This window comes from Muntiacus reevesi, chromosome 16 (genome assembly GCF_963930625.1).
Source record: "Muntiacus reevesi chromosome 16, mMunRee1.1, whole genome shotgun sequence".
In the NCBI taxonomy this organism is placed as follows: domain Eukaryota; kingdom Metazoa; phylum Chordata; class Mammalia; order Artiodactyla; family Cervidae; genus Muntiacus; species Muntiacus reevesi.
The window spans coordinates 62257499-62280019 of NC_089264.1; the positions used below are offsets into that span (position 1 = coordinate 62257499).

The following is a 22521-nucleotide window of genomic DNA, read 5'->3' on the forward strand; positions in this document are numbered from 1 at the left end:
AAAGGAGAACGGCAATCAAACGGTGAAAGGACAGACTTTCCAGCATATGGCTGGTGCTGGAACAAAGGAACATCTACACGGAAAAAAAATACAAACAGAATTTATACCTTTCTGAAGTTACTTCAAAATGGATCAAAGACCTAAATGTGAAACGCAAAACTATAAACATAGGAGAAGATCTAGGTGATCTTGGTTTGGTGATGACTTTTTAAATACAACACCAAAAGCATGAACCAGGAAAGAAAAATGGCTAAGTTGGACTTCATTAAACACAAAACATCTGCTCTGCCATAAGCGCTTAAATAAGAACACCTAAATGAAAAGATAAGCCACAGACTGGGATAAATATTTGGAAAAACACAGCTGGTAAAGGACCTGTATGCAAAATATAAAAGAACTCTTAAAATTCAATAATAATAAATCAAACAACTCAATTAAATCAATGGGCAAGATCTGAACAGAGAACAGACACTTTATATGAAAAGATCTTCAACATCATTTACCATTAGAGAACTGCCGATTAAAACAGCAATAAGATGCTGTTACTACACACCCATTAGAACAGCTAAAATCCAAAACACTGACAATAATATTTGCTGGTAAGGATGCAGGGCAAAGGGAACTCTCATTCACTGTTGGAGAGAACGCAAAATGGCGTTGTCTTATATAGGTAAGCATAGGCCTCCCATATGATCCAGAATCAGCACTCCTAAACATTTACCCAAATGAGTTGAAAACATATGACCACATAAAAACTTGCACATGAACGTTTACAGCAGCTTTCTTCATAACTGCTAAAACTTCGACAACCAAAATGCCCTTCAATAGGTGAATGAATAAACAAACTGTGGTACAATGGAATATTGCTTAGCAATAAAAAGAAATGAACCATCAAGCCATAAAAAGACACAGAGGAAATTAAATTATTAAGTGCAACATGCTAAAAAGGCTATATACTGTAGGATTCCAACTACAGGACAATTTGAAAAAGGAAGAATTCTAAAGACAGTAAAAGAAAGAAAAAGATGAACAGTTTCCAGGGGCTTGAGGGACAGGCAGGTGAGGGATGAACAAGTGTAGCACAGGATGTTTTTAGGGCAATGAAACTATTCTGTATGGTAAGTAATGGTGGATGCAGGCAGATTATGCACATACAACTGAAAAAGTATATCCTAATGTAAACTATAGACTTTAGTTAATGTATCAGTATCAGTCGTTCAGCTGTAAAAAATTCTGCTCTAAGAAATTATATTACCTGGATAGTTCATGTGACAAATAATAAATTTCAACATATACTTCATAATAATAATTATGTTACACATGCCACTGAAAAAGCATCATATCAGAGTTAGAAAGACCTTTATATATATATGCTTTTGGTTTTTAAACTGAGATAAAATTCATATGCCATAAAGTTTACACTTTTAAAGAATACAATTCCACACTAACGTAATATACTAATAACAGGGGAAACTGTGCGTGAATGGCAGGAAAACAAGACCTCTTTGTACTTTCTGTGAAATTTTCCTGTAAACCTAAAAAGTCATCTTTAAAAAAATGTCTATTAAAAAAAAAATTTTATATCCCTTTTGAGAGACTGGTTTAGAAATTGTCATGTGATCCAACTCTGGCCAGTGAAAAGTGAGAAGAATTTTATTATGGGAAAAATTTCCTCAGTCTTTAAATAAAGAAGATGATGGCTGAAGGCACAAACAGCTTCCATTTCTCCCTCTGGAAACTTCACCAACTGGACGGGAAGTTTATCAGAAAGGCAAACAGTCAGAGAATAAAGACTATACAAAGGATACAAAGTTAAGGACAGAATTTGGGCCCTCAATGAGGTATCTGAATTAATCAGATCAACCAACTATGAAGCAGTTCTAACACCAGTCTACTGTGCAAGAAATAAATTACCATATTGCTTTTTATTTGGAGTTTCTATTACGTGAAGCAAAAGGCATCCTAAATAATATAGCACATATTATATATGTTATACATACATGTTCAGAATTCTTGTAGCACATGGCCAAATTATTATCAAATGTAAAGTTATTTTTAAAACAAGAGGACAAGAAAACATAAACACTACAATAATAAGAAATTATATTACCTTGATAATTCATGTGACAAGTAATATTTTTAATATATACTTTACAATAATTTTGTTATGCATGTTACTAAAAAATCATATCAGAGTTAGAAGGACCTTTATACATGTTCTTCTCCTTTTTAAAACTGAGATAAAAATTCACATACCATAAAATGTATGCTTTTTAAAGAGTACACTTCAGAGGTGTTTAGTGTTTTCACAAGGTTGTGTAACTACAATCACCATGACTTAATCCTAGAATATTTTCATGACCCAAAGAGAAGCCCTGAAACAATCAGAATCATTCTCCATGGTCTCCTATCCTCAGACTCTGAAACCACTAACCTACTTTCTGTCTCTATGGATTTGCCTATTATGGACATTTCATATTATGTATTATGTGGTCTCTGTGTCTGGCTTCTTTCATTTAGAATGAAATGCTTTCAAGGTTCAACCATGCAACATGCAAAAATATAAAAAATTCATGCATTTGTATGGCTGAATCATATTCCATTGTTTGTTGTGGTCCACACAGTCAAAGGTTTTGGCATAGTCAATAAAGCAGAAGTAGATAATTTTCTGGAACTTTCTTGCTTTTTGGATGATCCAACAGATGTTGGCAATTTGATCTCTGGTTCCTCTGCCTTTTCTAAAACCAACTTAAACATCTGGAAGTTCACGGTTCACATACTGTTGAAGCCTGACTTAGAGAATTTTGAGCATTACTTTATTAGCGTGTGAGATGAGTGCAATTGTGCGGTAGTTTGAGCATTATTTGGAATTGGAATGAAAACTGACTTTTTCCAGTCCTGCAGCCACTGCTGAGTTTTCCAAATTTGCTGGCATATGGAGTGCAGCACTTTCAAAACAGCATCACCTTTTAGGATTTTAAATGGATCAACTGGAATTTCATCACTTCCACTAGCTTTGTTCGTAGAGATGCTTCCTAAGGCCCACTGGACTTTGCATTCCAGGATGTCTGGCTCTAGGTTGGTGATCACACCATCATGATTATCTAGGTCATGAAGATCTTTGTTGTACAGTTCTGTGTATTCTTGCCACCGCTTCTTAATATCTTCTGCTTCTGATAGGTCCATACCATTTCTGTCTGTTATTGAGCTCATCTTAGCATGAAATGTTCCCTTGGTATCTCTAATTTTCTTGAAGAGATCTCTACTCTTTCCTATTCTATTGTTTTCCTCTATTTCTCTGCACTGATCACTGAGGAAGGCTTTCTTATCTCTCCTTGCTATTCTTTGGAACTCTGCATTCAAATGGGTATATCTTTCCTTTTCTCCTATGCCTTTCGCTTCTCTTCTATTCACAGCTATTTGTAAGGTATCCTCAGACAATCATTTTGCCGTTTTGCATTTCTTTTTCTTGGGGATGGTCTTGATCACAGCCTCCTGTACAATGTCACGAACCTCCGTCTATAGCTCATCAGGCACTCTATCAGATCTAATCCCTTGAATCTACTTGTCACTTCCACTGTATAATCATAAGGGATTTGACTTAGGTCATACCTGAATGATCTAGTGGTTTTCCTTACTTTCTCCAATTTTAGTCTGAATTTGGCAATAAGGAGTTCATGGTCTGTGCCACAGTCAGCTCCTGGTCTTGTTTTTGCTGACTGTACAGAACTTCCCCATCTTTGGCTGCAAAAAATATAATCAATCTGATTTCAGTATTGACCATCTGGTGATGTCCATGTGTAGAATCTTCTCTTGTGTTGTTGGAACAGGATGTTTGCTATGAACAGTGCCTTCTCTTCGCAAAACTCTGTTAGCCTTTGACCTATTTCATTCTGCACTCCAAGGCCAAATTTGCCTGTTATTCCAGGTATTTCTTGACTCCCTACTTTTGCATTCCAGTCCCCTATAATGAAAAGGACATCTCTTTTGGGTGTTAGTTCTAGAAGGTCTTGTAGGTCTTCATAGAACCATTCAGCTTCTTCAGCATTACTTGTCAGGGCATAGATTTGGATTACTGTGATACTGAATGGTTTGCCTTGGAAACGAACAGAGATCATTCTGTCATTTTTGAGACTGCATCCAAGTACTGCATTTCAGACTCTTTTGTCGACTATCATGGCTACTCCATTTCTTCTAAGGATTTCTTGCCCACAGTAGTAGATATAACGGTCATCTGAGTTAAATTCACCCATTCCAGTCCATTTTAGTTTCCTGATTCCTAAAAAGTCGATGTTCACTCTTGTCATCTCCTGTTTGACCACTTCCAGTTTGCCTTGATTCATGGACCTAACATTCCAGGTTCCTATGCAATACTGCTCTTTACAGCATCAGACTTTACTTCCATCACCAGTCACATCCCCAACTGGGTGTTGTTTTTGCTTTGACTCTGTCTCTTCAATCTTTCTGGAGTTATTTCTCCACTGATCTCCAGTAGCATATCGGGCCCTACCAACCTGGGGAGTTCATCTCTCAGTGTCCTATCTTTTTGCCTTTTCATACTGTTCATGGGGTTCTCAAGGCAAGAATACTGAAGTGGTTTGCCATTCCCTTCTCCAGTGGACACGTTTTGTCAGAACTCTTCACCACGACCCATCCATCTTAGGTGGCCTTACATGGCACGGCTCATAAGTTTCACTGAGTTAGACACGGCTGTGGTCCATGTGATCAGATTGGTTAGTTTTCTGTGATTGTGGTTTTCAGTCTGTCTGCCCTCTGATGGAGAAGGATCAGAGGCTTATGGGAGCTTCCTGATGGGGGAGACTGACTGAGGGGAAACCGGTCTTGTTCTGATGGGCAGGGCCATATTCTGTAAATCTTTAATCCAATTTTCTGTTGATGGGCGGGGCTGTGTTCCCTCCCTGCTATTTACCTGGGGCCAAACTATGGTGGAGGTGATGAAGATAATGGCGACCTCCTTCAAAAGGTCCCATGCATGTACTGCTATACTGAGTGCCCGCAGCCCTGCAGCCAGCCACTGCCGACCCACGCCTCCCCCGGAGACTCCCAGACACTCACGGGCAAGTCTACATCTGCCTTATTGACTATGACAAAGCCTTTGACTGTGTGGATCACAACAAGCTGTGGAACATTCTGAAGGAGATGGGCATACCAGACCACCTGACCTGCCTCTTGGGAAACCTGTGTGTAGGTCAGGAAGCAACAGTTAGAACTGGACATGAAACAGCAGACTGGTTCCAAATAGGGAAAGAAGTACGTCAAGGCTGTATATTGGCACACTACTTATTTAACTTCTACGCAGAGTACATCATGAGAAATGCTGGGCTGGAGGAAGCACAAGCTGGAATCAAGATCGCCGGGAGAAAATATCAATAACCTCAGATATGCAGATGACACCACCCTCATGGCAGAAAGCAAAGAAGAACTAAAGAGCCTCTTGATGAAAGTGAAAGAGGAGAGTGGAAAAAGTTGGCATAAAGTTCAACATTCAGAAAACTAAGATCACGGCACCTGGTCCCATCACTTCATGGCAAATAGATGGGGAAACAATGGAAACAGTGAGAGGCTTTATTTTTGGGGGCTCCAAAATCACTGCGGATGGTGACTGTAGCCATGAAATTGAAAGACACTTGCTCCTTGGAAGAAAAGTTATGACCAGCCTAGACAGCATATTAAAAAGCAGAGACATTACTTTGCCAACAAAGGTCTGTCTAGTCAAAGCTATGGTTTTTCCAGTAGTCGTGTATAGGTGTGAGAGTTGGACTATAAAGAAAGCTGAGCACCAAAGAATTGATGCTTTTGAACTATGGTGTTGGACAAGATTCTTGAGTCCCTTGGACTGCAAGGAGATCCAGCCAGTCCATCCTAAAGGAAATCAGTCCTGAATATCCATTGGAAGGGCTGAAACTGAAACTGAAGCTGAAACTCCAATACCTTGGCCACCTGATGCGAAGAAGTGACTCATTTGAAAAGACGCTGATGCTGGGAAAGACTGAAGCCAGGAGAAGGGGACGACAGAGGATGAGACAGTTGGAAGGCATCACCGACTCAATGGACACAAGTCTGAGTAAACACCGGGAGTTGGTGATGGACAGGGAGGCCTGGCATGCTGCAGTCCAGGTGGTCGCAAAGATTTGGACACGTCTGAGCAACTGAACTGAACTGATATTCCGTTGTATGGCTAAACCACATTTTGCTTATCCATTCATCAGTTGACAGACAATTGAGCTGTCTTCACTTTTGGGGCTATTAGTAATGATGCTGCTATGGATATTCATGTTCAAGTTTTTGTGAACATATATTTTCAATTTTCCTGGGTATAGATCTAAAGCAAAAGTGCTGGGTTATATGGTAGCTCTGTTAAGTCTCCTGAGAAACTATCAAACTGTTTCCAAAATAGCTACACCATTTTACATTCCCAATAGCAATGTATAATGGCTCTGATTTCTCCATATCTTCACCAACACATCATATGTCTGTTTTATGTTAGCCTTCCTAGTGGGTATAAAATGCTATCTCTTGGTGGTTTTGATACATATTTTCCTAACTGGTGACATGGAGCATCTTTTCACATGTACTTATTATCTATTTGTAGATCTTCTTTGAAGAAATAGCTATTTTAAGTCTTTGACCATTTTGAAATTGCATGATTAGTCTTTTTGTCTCTCAGTCTAACAATTCTTTACATACTCTGGATAATATACTCTTATAAGATACATATTTACATTTTCTCCCATTTTGTGAGCTATCTTTTCAATTTTTTGATAGTGTCCTTAATGTGCACTTTCTTGATAATGTCCTGACTTACTTTTTATGAACTCCAATTTTTTTTTCTCTTGTTTATGTTTTAGGTGTCATATCTAATAAAACAATGCCTAACCCAAGGACACAAAGATTTTATTCTATGTTTTCTTCTCAGAGTTTAGTAGTTTGAGTCCTTAATTGTAGGCCTCTGATCCATTTTGAGTTACTATATACATATGTTGTGACGTAAGAATCTGAGCTCATTTTCCATGTGAATATTCAGTTGTCCCCAAACCATTTGTTACAAAAAGCATTCTTTCCCCTATTTAATTATTCTGACATTCCGGCCAAAAATCAACTGACCATAAATGTATGCATTTACTTCTTGGCTGTCAGATCTAGGCACCTGACCTTTATGTCTATCTGGATGTCAGTACTACAGTATTTGGTCCTCTTTAAATTCTAACAACATTTTATAGTTCTCAGTGTGGAAATCTTGGGATTGCTTCTATCAAATTTGTTAAATAAACAAAATGTTTATTCTTCTTAATGTTATTGGAAATGGAACTGTTTCCTTAGTTCAATTTTCACATTGTTCATTGTTAGTGTATAGAAATAAAATTGACTTTTGTATATTCATGCTTCTTATAACCTCACTAAACTTATTTAATATCTCTAATAACTTTTGGAAAGATTCCTTAGGATCTTCCATACACATGAGCATGTTATCAAAAATCCAAACAGTTTTACTTTTTCATTTTCTAGTCTAATTGCTCTAGCTAGTATCTGTAGTATACTATTGAACAGAAGTGGCAGAACAAACATCCTAGTCTTGTTCCTGATACTCAGGGGGAAACCTTTAAATCTTTCACCATTAAATGTGATATTAACTGTGGGTTTTTCATAGATATCCTTCACTGGGTTGAGGACGTTCCCTCTTACCTGAAGACTGCTGAGTGTTTTTATCAAGAAAATGTGTCAGATTTTGTCAAATGTTTTTCTGCATCTATCAACTGCCTTTTACTCTACTGATGAAGTACTAAGATGATTGATTTTAATCAATCATTGATGAATGAATGACTGAGGTTGATTCGACCTCATATTTCTGGAATATACACACTTGGTCATGGTATGTAATTCTTTTTGCACGTTGCTGGATTTAGTTTGCTAATATCTAGTTAAGAATTTTTGTATGTATATTAAAAAGGGAACATTGGTCTGTATTTTTCCTTTTTCTGATTTATTAACAGGGAAATCCTAGCCTCACTGAATACATCAGGAAGTGTCCCTCCTTAGTAAAACACTGGTGGTAGCTCTTCAAAAGTTTGGTAGAATTCACCAGTGAAGTCACTGGTCCTGAGGTTTTCTTTGTGGTAAGGTTTTTGTTACTAATTTACCCTCTTTACTAGTTATAGTCAGATCTCCTACTTCTTCTTGGGTCAGTTTCAGTACAGTTATGTGTTTCTAAGAATCTGTCCATTTATCCACGCAAACAGTAACCAAAAGAAGAGTAGGAGTGGCTATACTGACCCATTAAAACTTTAGTTGGGGAAGATGACTCAAAAAAAGTTATCTAGAGGAAGATTTTAAGCAGTAAGCAAAATATATTTGGAAAAGAATGAAACAGAAAGACAGACTACTTTACAGGCTACCAGGGGAGAGATACCAGGTTCCCAGAGCCACCAAGGAAGCCCATTCAGGCTAGACCTGAGATGATGATGAACTACAGAAAGAAAAATGGGAGAAGTTTTTTAAGATACGTTTTGAACTATGTCAAAAGATCTTAGATTCTGCTCTCAATGCAGAGAGCCCATGTTTCTAAGTCAGGGAACTAGATCCCACATACCCTAACTAAGAGTTCACATGCTGCAACTAAAGACCCCCACATGCCACAAAGAAAATAAATTAAAAAAAAAAAAAAGCTAAAATTCTAATACTTACATAGGAATAGGAACTTGACATGGAGGACAAGGCAATGCAGTCTGAATAAATGCTGGTTCAGAAGGCTGTTCCCAAGGGCCTGTAGGCTGGTGCTACAAGTAAAATACATACCAATTTTAAGTCAGAGGAGTTAAACTGTATGGCCAGTTTAAGAATCTAAGAAGACAGTTCCACAAATCCTCTGCTCAAGCAGGTTGAAATTTTTTCAAGTAATCAACAAATTGTGCTTACTGAAATATATTACTATATCCTTAAATTCCATTACATTGGTTCCCTCTAACACATCTATATTAAAAACTGAGGCAGACTGCAGTTTTTAAACAACAGAACAAAGGCAGCATAGCATCCTCCACTTTACAAAACAGAATCATAAAATCTAAATTCCACCAATAGAATTTAACCTCCATTGTTTGGTTCATTGTTATCTCCCCAGCACCTAGAAGAATGCTTAACACATAGTAAGAATTCAGTAAATATTTGCTGAATGTGTGAAGGAATCTTTGAAGAAATTAGGAGATATTTATAACTCTAAACCACAATATATGGAGGACTCACAAACTCATCTGCATGATTATAAAATGACTATCATGCTGTTTTTACAAACATTTGTTTATTGGTTTCTTTTTTTTCTATACTGCGAGCTTCTTAAGACAGAAGGTCAAGTCTTAAACCTTATGTGAAAGTCACTCAATCGTGTCCGACTCTTTGCGACTCCAGGCCAGAATACTGGAGAGGGTAGCCTTTCCCTTCTCCAGGGGATCTTCCCAACCCAGGGTTCGAACCCAACTCTCCTGCATTACAGGCAGATTCTTTATCACCTGAGCCACCAAGGAAGCCCAAGAAAACTGAAGTGGGCAGCCTATCTCTTCTCCAGCAGATCTTCGTGACTCAGGACTTGAACCAGGGTCTCCTGCATTGCAGGCAGATTCTTTATCACCTGAGCTCCCAGGGAAGCCCTATACGATATGACTCAACTCCTATCACAGTGTTTAATACCCAGTAAGTAATTAATCATCTCTTGTTGTATGACTAAGTAAAATTAAGAAAACCTAACCCAGAGAAATGCATTATCTCTTAGTAATATTTGTTCTCTTACCCTGCCAGTTTGCTTTATTAATGCTTGATCATGACATGGAGCAGGACATAAGTGACCACATTTCTCCAAAACCTTTTGGCACGGTTGATGACATGGAGGACAAGAGCCAAAGTGACAGCGATGTTTCTCTTGACTTGTATGATGGCAAGTTGGTGGACGACTAAATTATAAAATACAATTTTTTTAATTACTTTGATCACAGAACAATTATATCTAAAGTGCAATTATTTATTTATATATATTCTGATTCCACACAGAATGATCATATTGTGAATATTAATATTTTAGAACATTAAAGCAAAACTGAAAATACTAACAAAATTAAAAAACAATATGAATTTAAACCTCTAAGATACCAGATGTAAGTCTGTGCAGAGCTTTTTACTAACCTGCACTGCTCTTTGCACTTGGGGGGTCTTGTGGTACGTTCTCGGCCACAGGGTACTGTCACCTTTGTATAACCACAATTGCACTTCACATCTACAGTTTCTGGGCAAGGATAACAACTACCTGAAAAAAAAAAAAAGTCTGAAACTTAAAGAGAAAGTTCCTTAACTATCCAAATTCCCATCAACAGCAGAATCAATAAGTTTAGTATATTCGCACAATGGGATATTCTACTATGAGAATAAAACCAGTATGAATGAACCTCACACATATAATAACCTCACACATATAATGAGCAAAAGAAATTTGACACCAAGAGTATGATTCCATTTACATAAAATAAACAGGAAAAATTAAATCTACACTGTTTAAAATCAGGATAATTATTACCAAGGACACAAATATAGTTTTGGAAATGCTGGTAATGCTCTGTTTAATAATGTGAGTTCTGGTTATACGGGTAGTTTCAGTTTATAAAAAGTCATCAAACTGTACACTTGCTATCTGTATACTTTTCTGTATCTACACTGGTACTTCAACAAAAAAAATTTTAGAATTTTCTTTAAAATTTGCTGAAAGTTCTATTCTAAGTAACAAATAACACATTATTAAAATTATATAAGCAAAATGGAGCTAAGTCTTTGGAAAATCTGTTAACAATAACCCCTTTGGCTTAATTTCATACATACATTTTGATTCAAGTACATTATTTTAAGATAAATTCCCCAATATGAGTGACTTCTTTCATCCGATTATTAACAAGTATAGTCAATTTTCCATTACTTGTGCTCTAAGAAAAGACTAAATTTTAAAGTCTCATTTTAGGCTATAATTCCAAATAATTCTCTTCTAAACATTTCAAGAGGAAACATCTTTAGGGTTTTAGTTTTTCACCTTCTTTTGTTATGGGTTGGTAGAAACACACAAAACCAACTGAAAAGAAATCTTTTAAAATGGGCTAAAAAGTTCTGCCCAAGGCTTTGACATTCTCTTAAGGGCTTTCTTTCTACTCTGTCTTCCCAGTAAGGCACCCCATTAAAAATGAAATAATAAAAATGGAATAAAGAGTCTTCAACTAGGAAGTAAGTCTCTCAAGACATTGCTGCCTAGGTGTCAGGACCAAGCAAAATACTGAACAGCAGTTAATCTAATAAAAAACAGATTAGCGATGAAAAATAGTCTGGTTAAAGATTCTGTAAGTTCAAAACAAACAAAAGTTAAAAATATTTAATAAGTTAAATAATGACCACAGGAAAAAAAAAAACAAAAAACATCAGAGGAAAAAACATACATGTATCATACAAATTACCAAACTTAGACTTCAGAGTTTTGGTAAGTATAATCCAATGAAGTATTATCTTGATGGTAATGCAAACCAAGTCATCCTGACTCACCTGAACAAACTTTATTTTGTTCCTTCCAAAAGAATGACTAGATGTCACATTTTTAAAAAAAATTAAGAGCAATATTTATGTCTGTTCTTATGCAGCACATTGTATCAATTCCCACACTTAACAATGATTATTTTCATTCATCTTCAGCAATTCAGAGAGAAACTTATCAACATCTTTTCACCATCCTAAACTACAGCATTAGTTTTCTTTTTTTAAAATTAAATCTTGAGAATAAGGGATAATTTCCCTGAACAGTCTTCCTAATGAACCCATTACAGACACTTGTACAACATGACAGATAAACTAAAACAACTCCAGTTACAGTTTTTTAAATGAAAAAGGAGCATTGAGTTACAGTGACCAGTGGGTCAAAAGCCCAATAATTCTGGAACCATAACCATGGATGGTCTTAAACTTAAAAGAACTATAAATTGAACTTTCATATATTCACAGTGCAAACATGCAGACAGCTTGCTCTCCCTATGAGCTACAGTACAACTCAGATTATGAAGGTGTCTAGAATAATGGGAAATGACATAAAGTAATGATTTTACATATCTTATGCAATTGAGTATTAAACAAACGGTAAGAGCTGTATAATGGTATTTTCATACACTTTCCATTAAGATAAATTTTGTTAGGGGCTAATAAACTTTTTTAAAAATAAACATTCTGCCAAACAACAACAATAATAATAAACCCAGAATCTGCTCAAACCACTAGTCCCGCTAACGGTTTATAGGAAATACAGAGGAAAATGCCAAAAATTCAATAATACCACAGAGATGCATTCTGCAAAATCCAGACTCTATAAAACTGTATAAAGCAGTCTAGTTTCTTAAGTGACAAAAGAAAAAGATGGAAAATCATAGAAAAAGAGGGAAATTACAAATTAACAGACTTTAGAGACATCAACTAACTACAATGTCAATCTCAGTAAGATCTCTGAGTCATACAAACTGAAATTAAAAAATGAAGGTATTTATGAAACAACAAGATATGTGAACACTACATATTTGCTATTAAGAAACAGATTAACTATTTTCAGGTTAAGAATCCATCTTTTAGAGATGAATATTGAAGTATTTATGGGATCTGCTTCAAAGTAGTACAAGATGGGGATATGCTTTCAACATTTCTCCACTAAGTATGATGCTTGCTCTATGCTTTTTGCAGATACTCTATATATTGGGTTAAGGATGCTCTCCTCTATTCCTGGTTAAGTTTTCATCATATACAGATTTTGAATTTTATTAACTGTTTCTCAGACATTTAGTAAAATGATCTCATTTCTCCTTTAGTCTGTTAATGTGGTGGAAACAGATTTACTAACTGCAAGCCAACCATATATTATTGCATGGATATCTTAATACCATCTAGCTGGATCTGAGTGGTTAAAACTAATTTCACAAACATGTTCATGAGTTAGATTGACCTGTGATTTTCTCTTACTTTCCCTGTAAGATACATAACGAGCTGGGGCACAATCCTTTTTTACATATACTATCAAATACTTTACAAAGAGATTAAACTTATATATACCTTAAATGTTTATTTGTTAAAAATCATGTGTAAATATATCAACGAGGCCTTTTTTTCCTTGGTGAGAAAATTCTCAGCTACTGATCTCATTTCTTTGATGGTCATACAACTAGTCAAGTTTTCAACTTAAAGTGAAGGCCACGTTTTAACAGTGGCTTCTGAGACCCTAGACATATTCTCCTTTCCTCAGCAGTCCTTTATCCCACCATCTCTCTGACCTCATCTCCTTGGCCAGTCACTTCAGTCCTCTCAAATGTTTCTGTCTTAAGGCCCCTGCAAGTCCACAGCGTCTGATCCCTACTTCTCTCAGGGTCCCCCTCACATATCATCCTACTGTGACCACACTATGTAAAGCAATACATAGCATCTCCACTAACACGATTTTAATTTCACTCTAATTCTCTTATTATACTTGTCACTATTTGATATTCTGTACTAATTTATTTATTTTTATTCTAATTAAGAGAGAAATACAAAATAAGTTCCATAAAAGCAGGCACAATTGCTTTGTTTGTTTGCTTTGATTTGTTAAATCATTCACTCGTATAATCCCGGAGCCTGGTACTTAGAAGACACTCAGAAATACTTATTGACGTTTTGGGTTCACATCCTGACTCTGTAACTAGTTCTATAACCTTGGGCCAACAGTCTTTGCCTTCTTCCTCCTTACATAATACAACACTAATGTCATTCGCCTTCCAAGATTCCTGAAAGGACGAAGACATTAAAAGAGATATCTAGCACCCACCTAATCCCAAAGGAAAACAACAAAAAACAGTACAGTAGTTTGTCCAAGGTCATATAGCTACTAAGTCCAGACTTGACTCAGACCTCTTAATTTAAGTCCATGCTCTTTCTACTACCGTATACTATCTTTCAGGAGATTTCACTTCATACTAGCATTCTCCAAATGAGTAAAGTTAACTCAGTTTTCAACATCTAATAACTTACGGACTCCTGAGACCCTTCAGGTGGTGTGCAAGATCTCATATACATAGATTAGAATTTTCCAGAAACTATGCGACAAGGGATATCACAATAGATTGCATGCAGAAGCAGATATGTGAATCTAGTTATCTTCTACTAAGCTGGACATTAAAGACATCTGCAAGAATACAAAATACCATTCTTCCCACTATTTTTTTTTCCAGAAAATACTTATTTTTCACACACAAAAAGTTACTATATTAAGATGTAATGGGTTATTACTATGCTTAAATAAAATAATAAATATTATATTTTAATTTTAAATACAATAAGTATGAATAGATAAAACCCATATTAACAAAAGGTCTTTAGGTCCAAAAACAGTGTAAAAGGGCCTTGAGATAAAAAATTTTGAGACCCACTGGAAAGAATATATCCATTCCTTTATTAAACTTAATGTCATATAAATGTCTAAAATTCAAAATAGTACTGTAAAACCTATTAGCTTAAAAACTATATGGGGAAGGTTGGGTAGAAGAAAGGAAACAAAATGGTATTACCAGAAAGAACAAAAGTTTATATTCAGAAGGCCTGGGTTCAAATCTTGGCTACAGTGCTTTGCTAGAAAATTCCCTAAAGGAAATCACTGAATCCTCTTCAGCTTAAATGTCCTCAACCATAAAATAAGGATACTAGCGACTACTCTAACCTCTCAATACTGTTAAGAGTGAGATAATAAATGTGAAAGCTCTCTATCAACTATAAAGCACTATGTAAATATAAACATAAAATTACAGCTGTTATTAAATTTTACCTCTATGGCAGACAGATGGACACTTATGGTTTCTACATCCTAAAGTCCGTCCACAGTTTTGATCACAAGGTGGACAGTTTCCAGGGCAACACTGAAGGGAAAGCAATATATAAAGAACAGATAATTTGAAAATCATACATAATATGAATGTCATTACTAGTTATTCACAGAACCTAGGGAAATCAAAAGATTGTTCTTTTCACTATAAGAATAAGAATATTCAAGAGTATCAACATTCTTGTGTAGAATACATTATACTAAGAACTGTAAGTTTAAATAGACTATGACCTAATTTAGTGAAATCAAGCTAAATTTACGTGCCCTTTAGTTAAGTATTCTATGATTTAAAATCGTTCCATAAGAGATTCTCTTCTACTTATCTATGCAGAGACTGACAACATTAACCACAGGAATGCATCTAGTCAAACTCTATAATCAATTTAGGCAAACAATCTGCCTATTTTTAAGATTTAATTATAATAAAGCCAGTTCAATATATAAATTAGGTGGGCAATTATTTTCAAACCAAAGAATCAGAGTCTAACTAAAGGAAAGAAGCAGAGACAGGCTAATTGATTTTAGCACTCTAGTTTGTTACTTCTTAATTTTCGATCTGTAAGAAATATAGCTGCCTAAGACTTGTCCCAATTTTCATTCATGAACACAAAGCAACTACTTAAAAGTTCCATCCACCATTCTAACTCTTTGACTTCTCATATATCAAACCTTGGAAATGAAATACAGACTACAATTGTCTTAAAGAAACATGGGTTTGTAAGCTACTTAAGAAAAAGCTTCAGGATATAAAAATAGCTCAAAACAAAATATATATTATTGAAAAGCAATTAAAAGTTAAAATAGTTCATTCAGTTCAGTAAGCATTTACCGAATAATACTATGTGCCTATCACTTTCCCAGTGCCAATGGGGGAAAAGAAGATCATTCCAATAGCCTCTTAGGTGTTTGTTTCTCACCATGGTGAACAATAATGACCAGATATACTCTCCTGCTTTAAACAACTAGAAAATCAGACAAAATATATGAAACAACAGTTTTCAGATTTTGGACAATTAGGCAGCATTGGACAGAAACCCTATGAAAAGATAAAACAAAAAAGGAGAGTCCTATCATAGCACAAACTTAGACCTGGAAGTTTCCACACTGCAGCACAAGAAGAAAAATCACAAGCAAAATCCAGTGGTCTCACCAAGTTATGGAGACAAAATTCAAGGTTCAGAGGCCAGTATGGTTAGAATTTGTGGAGAAATGGTAGCACAAAATAGAAAGTTCATAAATATCTGGAAACCAATCAAAAGTCACCCAGGAGGAAAGAATAACCCAAAAGGAAAGCAAAATTCAATCAACAAAAATAGACCCAGAAATGACAGATGACAGAATTAGTAGATAAGGACATTAAAATCGGCATGTGAGGTATAGCCCACCCACCTATATGGATGACGACAGAAGAAAGCATGAGCATGAAAAGGACAGACATGTAAGATAAGAAAAAGACACAACTCCAAGTCTCAGATGAAAAATTACTGTCTGCGATGAGAAAATACATGATGGGATCAAAAATGGGATTATACAAGGCAAAAGAAAACTTAGTGAACCTGAAGATAAAGCAACATAAGCAAACATAAAATGTGAAAAATAAAGACTAATAACTGGAGCATCAGTGAAGCATTAGAACTACAGGCCCTCAAGCAGTCTGACACATACATCACTGGAGTGTCAGAGGGCAAAAAGCAGGAGAAATGTCTGAAGAAATAAAGATGGAGAATGTCTTAAGTATGATGAAAACTATAAAGAAATAAAAGAAGCTCAACAAAAACTGAGCAAAAGAAACATGAAGAAGGCAATACAAAGGAAATCACTAATAAATTCCTGAAGACTGATGATAAAGAGAAAAATCTTCTTAAATAGTCAAAGAAAAAAGATACATACAGAAGAACAAATATAACAAAAATAGTTTAAAGTATGGGGGAAAAACTGTCAAATAAAAATCATACAGTAAAAATATTTTTCACAAACAAAAGCCAAAGAGAGTTTACAAAAATTGAAAGACTCCATGACCAGCACTCGAGGTGTTAAAGGAAGTTCTTCAGATAAAAGAAAATGAAACCAGATAGAAACCTGAATCTTGATAAAAGGATGAAAAATGGCAAAAGTCATGAGTTTGATGATAAATATAAAAGATTACTTATTTTTTCAAATTCTTTGAAAGATACCTATTTATCTTTCTTAAACAACATATTTAAGATTTTTTTTTAAAAAAATGGTATAGAATGTGTGAGAATCAAATAAAGAAGGTAAAATGGAATCATTGAAAAGCAACACTCAATCAAACAGAAGACACAAAAAAAGGAAAAGAAACAAAGAGCAGATGGGCAAACAGAAAATAAATAGCAAAATGACAGATTTAAATCCAACCATTTTATTAAAGATCATAAGAAATGTAAATGACCTACACCCAAATTAAACAATAAAGATTGAATAAAATTTAAAAAAATCTAAGTGCTCTCCATACATGTTCACTTTAAATATAAAGATATGAGTAAGTTAAAAGGATGGAAAAGATATACTGTATTAACACTATGAAAAACAAAGTTGAAATCACTATATTTAATAAATTTAGGAACAAGGTATCTTACCAGAGATAGAGGGATAATTTATAATAATAAAAGAGGCTTGAAAAAACTGCAAATCTACAGACTCAATAAAATACTCCTTATACTGAACCAAGTTTCTACAGATAAGATCTGAACAGCAGAAGTTAAGCCTCGACAAAACCAAACGCATGGCTAACACTGCTCTGATGTCTTAGTCGGGGAGCAGAAACAGCCAGAGGATCAAGTCAAAAGAGTTACGCACAGGAGAAAAGGACACCATTGTGATTTAAAAGCACTGGTAAAATCCCCACAATGCAAACAGTAATGGAGAGTATTTATCAATATCTCATAGACACCACTGTGATTTAAAAGCACTGGTAGAATCCCCACTAATGCAAACAGTAATGTAGAATATTTATTACTATCTCACAGACACCATAGTGATTTAGAAGCACTGGTAGAATTCCCATAATACAAACAGTAATGTAGAATATTTATTAATATTTCATAGACACCATAGCTATTTTAAAGCACTGGTAGAATCCCCACTAATGCAAACAAACAGTAATGTAGAATATTTATTAATATTTCATACAGGAAGCAAAGAGTATGTCTAAATATCTGAGGAACAAGTCAAGATGGCACTTATCATGGGCCCCAAAAGGAAACACTCAGAAGAATTTCAAAATCAGTTTTCCAAGCTTATTACCTTTCTCCTACACTGATGCTTCTGACAGTCCCGCATCTTAACACATTTAGTTTCACAAAGGTAAGTTTTATGGCACGGCATTCGTTTTGTATGCTTCCCACAGCGACAATGCTTTTCCACTTCCTGGAAGAATCAAACGCTATTGACTTTTGTTGATATGATTTTTTTCACATTGCTATCTCTATAATTACTAAAAAATGAAAGAGAAAAGTTTTAAGAGCCTTTTGTATTGAAGACTTTAGAAAAAAAAGGCTGAATTTTCTAAGACACTTGTTCCAAAAAGACTTCACAGAATTTCTATTATTAAATTTAGTAAATTAAAATCTCTTATATCTAATTACACCATAACATCTATACATCTAGTTTCAATAAAACAAAAAAACTGGATTATCTGGTAGTATGTCAAAACCAAAACCACATCTAGGCAGTTTTTTCCATCATCACTAAGCCTAATTCATTGTTGCTCTGAATGTCTACGGAGAACAAACAAGTCCACACTAGTCTAAAAATGACAACATTCAAACTTTTACCAAGGAATACAAAATAAATGGTAACTTCAGATTTAACTGCTGGCATACTCTCCTCTTTCATCATAATAAATGTTAGATCACGACAACAGATGTTCAAGAGAAAAATTATAAAACAATCCCATCTGACATATTATGGCAACTATTAAAAAAGGGTAGTTATTACAGGAGATGACTAACTTGTCTACATGTTTCACAAGGGCCTCGGTGACAACGCTGTGAACATCTATGGATTCCACATTCAAGTACTTTGTCACAACTGTCTCCACAAGTTGGTACATCTTCTGTACAAGGCAAGGAAAATTCTAGAAGCAGATAAAAAACTCAGTATTAATAACAACATATATTATTATAAAGCACTAATAACGTGCCATGTACTTCTGGTACCCTAAATGACAGGCCTTTCTGATATGAGTTTTTGCATCTACATAATTAATGGAAAAAGTTCACTTTAATGAAAATAACCCCTAATATTTGTAAAGTTTATGCTTTTTTAAAAAAAAATTTATTTGGCTGCATCGGATCTTAGTTGCGGCACGTGGGATCTTCATCGTGGCGCACAGGCTCTCTAGTTGTGGCACTCAGGCTTAGCTGCTCCTGGGCATGTGGGATCCTAGTTCCCAAACAGGGATCCAACCCAGGTCCCCTGTATTGCAAGGAGGATTCTTAACTACTGGACTGCCAGGGAAGTCCCAAAGTTTATGCGTTTTAAGAAGAATTAGACACATGACACGTTACCATACTCAGGAAGCACATTTTTATGAGCTAACTACTTCAGAAATACTTTTCTAAAGAAATGAGTAAGTCCCTGAAAACCACTAGGAAGAATTCTACAACATACAGAATTAAAAAAAAAAAAAAAGGAAAATTGCTCTAAACAAACCCATAGGATGAAAAAAAAAAGATCTAGATTTTGAAACTATGAAATTGGCCTTTAACATAAATATTCTATAACAAATGTTGGCAATAATCTCACAAATATGTGTGCTGGTATTGGTGTTAAATCAAGAAAGTGATTGTCAACTGAAACTCTTCTATGCCTTTATCTCAAAGCAGTAAAAACTAAATTCACCTGTAATCTAACACAGAATAATGGCAAGAGTTTATAACTATTAGGTTTCCTTCCTGTGCTGGCCACTACACCAAATAATTTATGTGCATTTTATCACTTAATTCTCACAATTATCTTATAAAGAAGGTACTACTATTGCCCCCATTTAATTTGAGAAAAGTATAGTTCAAGAAAGTGGAATTTCAACCCAGATATGCCTCGTCTTTTTCTTTTTTTAATTTTAACAGAGATTTGTTCATGCAAGGAAAGAAAGAAATGGGATCAGAGGAAGGAACCAAATCAGGAACACATCGTGGAATACTTACATTCATCACAGTCTTAATCTTACATGTGTTGGCACGTTATTCAGAATGGTGACCCTTATATAATCAAAGACCATATTATTATCACTCTACTTCAGTTTTTTGTTTGCTTTATCAGCATGCAGCACGGGATAATGACATTTACTTCCCTGAATGACTTCTCTTCACTGGTCAGGGGTTGAAAGAACAGGGGAGTTGAAAGAGCATTCAGATGCAAGCTGAAGATACACCTTGAATGTGCTTTGATGGGTTGAAGAGAGGTTGGTCTGAGATTGATAAGACACCCGTTTCGGAGCCTCAAGGTGTTTGGGGTCAAATCTGAGTTCTTAACCCACCAGGCTACATTGTCCTGTTACCCAGGCGTGCAGAAATCTAATACAGAATTTACATTACTATTGAAGCCACACTGTAAGTTTCCAGAGAAAACTAATTGGGAAAATATAATAATTAGCTTAACAAGTAATCATAATCTGATTAAAGATTTTTTGGAAAGCCTTACTTGACTTCTGACACGGACAGAACCTTTTCCCAGATCGAGGACAATCTCCACAAGCACCTACATGGCAAACTTGCTCACACGTATGATTACCACATGGTAGTGTCTTCCCACAGACCTGAAATAACATGCAATAAATGCTAAAGACTCAAAAGTTAACAAGACTTTGTATATGATGTAATAATTGCTTAATCACAAATAAGCAACTTCTTTATATTCCTCATGTCATTATGCTTTCTCTTTTACATAGGTATCATAAATGTGCATAAACACACAAAACACACACGTTTCTTATGTGCCAGAGTATATTTTTAAAATATAATAAAGGCAAAAAGGACATACAGTTTCATGTGATCATCCACCAAAGATTGCCAATGGTACTAAAGTCATGCAAATTCTAAGACAAGCTACAAAATCACTCCTACTTCCTCAAGTGGATTAACTCGAGAAGAGGGAAAAGAGAGGGAGAGAGAGCTAGCAAGAAAGAGTACATATGTACTAAATCTGAAATTCAACAAGTTGCTGTTAATTTGAAAAAAATTTCTCCTGGTAATTAAAATGATATTAAATTGAAAAGTTTCCTAAAACACGAATAAAATTCATCTGATTTGCTGTTCTTCCTCTCTTTTTATCCAACTAAACCTAACTAGCATTTCTAATTGTACATGCTTTGGTAGACTTTACCACCCACGCCTCAAAACACATACACTTACTAGATCACAGTGCCACAGTGGACTTGCACAGCTTCTTTCAGCTACTCGTTTGCCACAGACACACTTTTGTCTACTAACTCTTGGACAGGGTGGGCAACTTCCTAAAATCAAAACGATAAATAAGCATGGAACATCATAAAAGCAATGGAGACTGCTTTGACTTCTGCTTAAAGCTGGAACACCTAACACTTATGACCTTTTACCTGCATGACAGGGATTTTCACATTTATGTTGTCCACATAGCAATTTCCGCCCACATGGCAGCTGACAGGACCATTCCTTAGCACTGCACCGGCGAGGGACAGGTTTTGCTTTCTTACAATAACAAGTAGTTGTGACCATCTTGGGACAGGGCGGGCAGGGACCTAGAATCCAATGAAAGGAAAAAAACATCAGAAGTCAAAAATTAAAATTTTCAGTTCCTACACCTATCAATAATTCCTAACAGTTACCTGATACTTTAAAAGGCAATCCCTTCAAATATTTTCTTATGTACACTTAAGTTCTGAGTTAACTTTCACAATGATTTTTTTTGCTTCAATGTAAGAAGAAATAACTACCCACAAACAACAAGAAATATAATATATAACTCACCCGGATGGCAGAGGAGTAAACACTTGTGGCCACAAGAAGGTTTAAAATCTCTCTCACATACTTGGCCACATGAATGAGGCACAAGCCACGGATCTAAAGGTGGATCTTCCACTTTTCCACAATAGCAATAGTACCTACTAGGTGTGTCAGATCGTTTGTATTCAAACCTACATTTGGGACTACAAAGAATGAAATTCCTGAAGTTAATTTCATTTATAAAAGTGACATGAGACAGGGATATAAATATACTTAACAATGGAGTATAAACAATCAGTTAATGTAACCTCTGCTCCGTCTCTATATTAATAAGAAACAAGATTTTACTGAAATCAACTTCAACCATCTAGAACAGCTCTGTCCAATAATTTCCCGAGATGACGGAAGTGCTCTATACCTGTCATGTCCAACACAATAGCCGTTAGCCACATATGGCTAGTGAGCACTTGAAATGTGGCTAATACATACAACTGAGAAAGAAACAATTTTTTATTTCATAATTTTTAAGAGTATAAACAACTGCATGTGGCCAGTTGCTACTGTATTAAACACCACATATCTAAAATACAGCTACACAAGAAAGCAACATTAGCTTTCTACTAACCACCTGAACTTTATTCTTGAGATATTCATTCC

At 35.5% G+C, this 22521-nt stretch overlaps 1 protein-coding gene across 5 annotated transcripts in view; it reads right to left on the minus strand.

Moving 5' to 3' along the window:
• NFXL1 (nuclear transcription factor, X-box binding like 1) overlaps positions 1–22521 on the minus strand; it is a 54152-nt gene that overhangs the window by 21727 nt on the left and 9904 nt on the right. For all 5 annotated transcript variants that reach the window (XM_065907368.1, XM_065907367.1, XM_065907366.1 and 2 more), the window contains exons 6-15: positions 21889–22067; positions 21498–21659; positions 21295–21395; positions 20585–20699; positions 18892–19016; positions 18185–18307; positions 14864–14954; positions 10189–10309; positions 9800–9959; positions 8704–8795 (exon numbers count right to left, since the gene is read on the minus strand). In XM_065907368.1, coding sequence (XP_065763440.1) covers positions 8704–8795; positions 9800–9959; positions 10189–10309; positions 14864–14954; positions 18185–18307; positions 18892–19016; positions 20585–20699; positions 21295–21395; positions 21498–21659; positions 21889–22067 — 1269 coding nt within the window. The remainder of the gene's footprint in view (positions 1–8703; positions 8796–9799; positions 9960–10188; positions 10310–14863; positions 14955–18184; positions 18308–18891; positions 19017–20584; positions 20700–21294; positions 21396–21497; positions 21660–21888; positions 22068–22521) is intronic.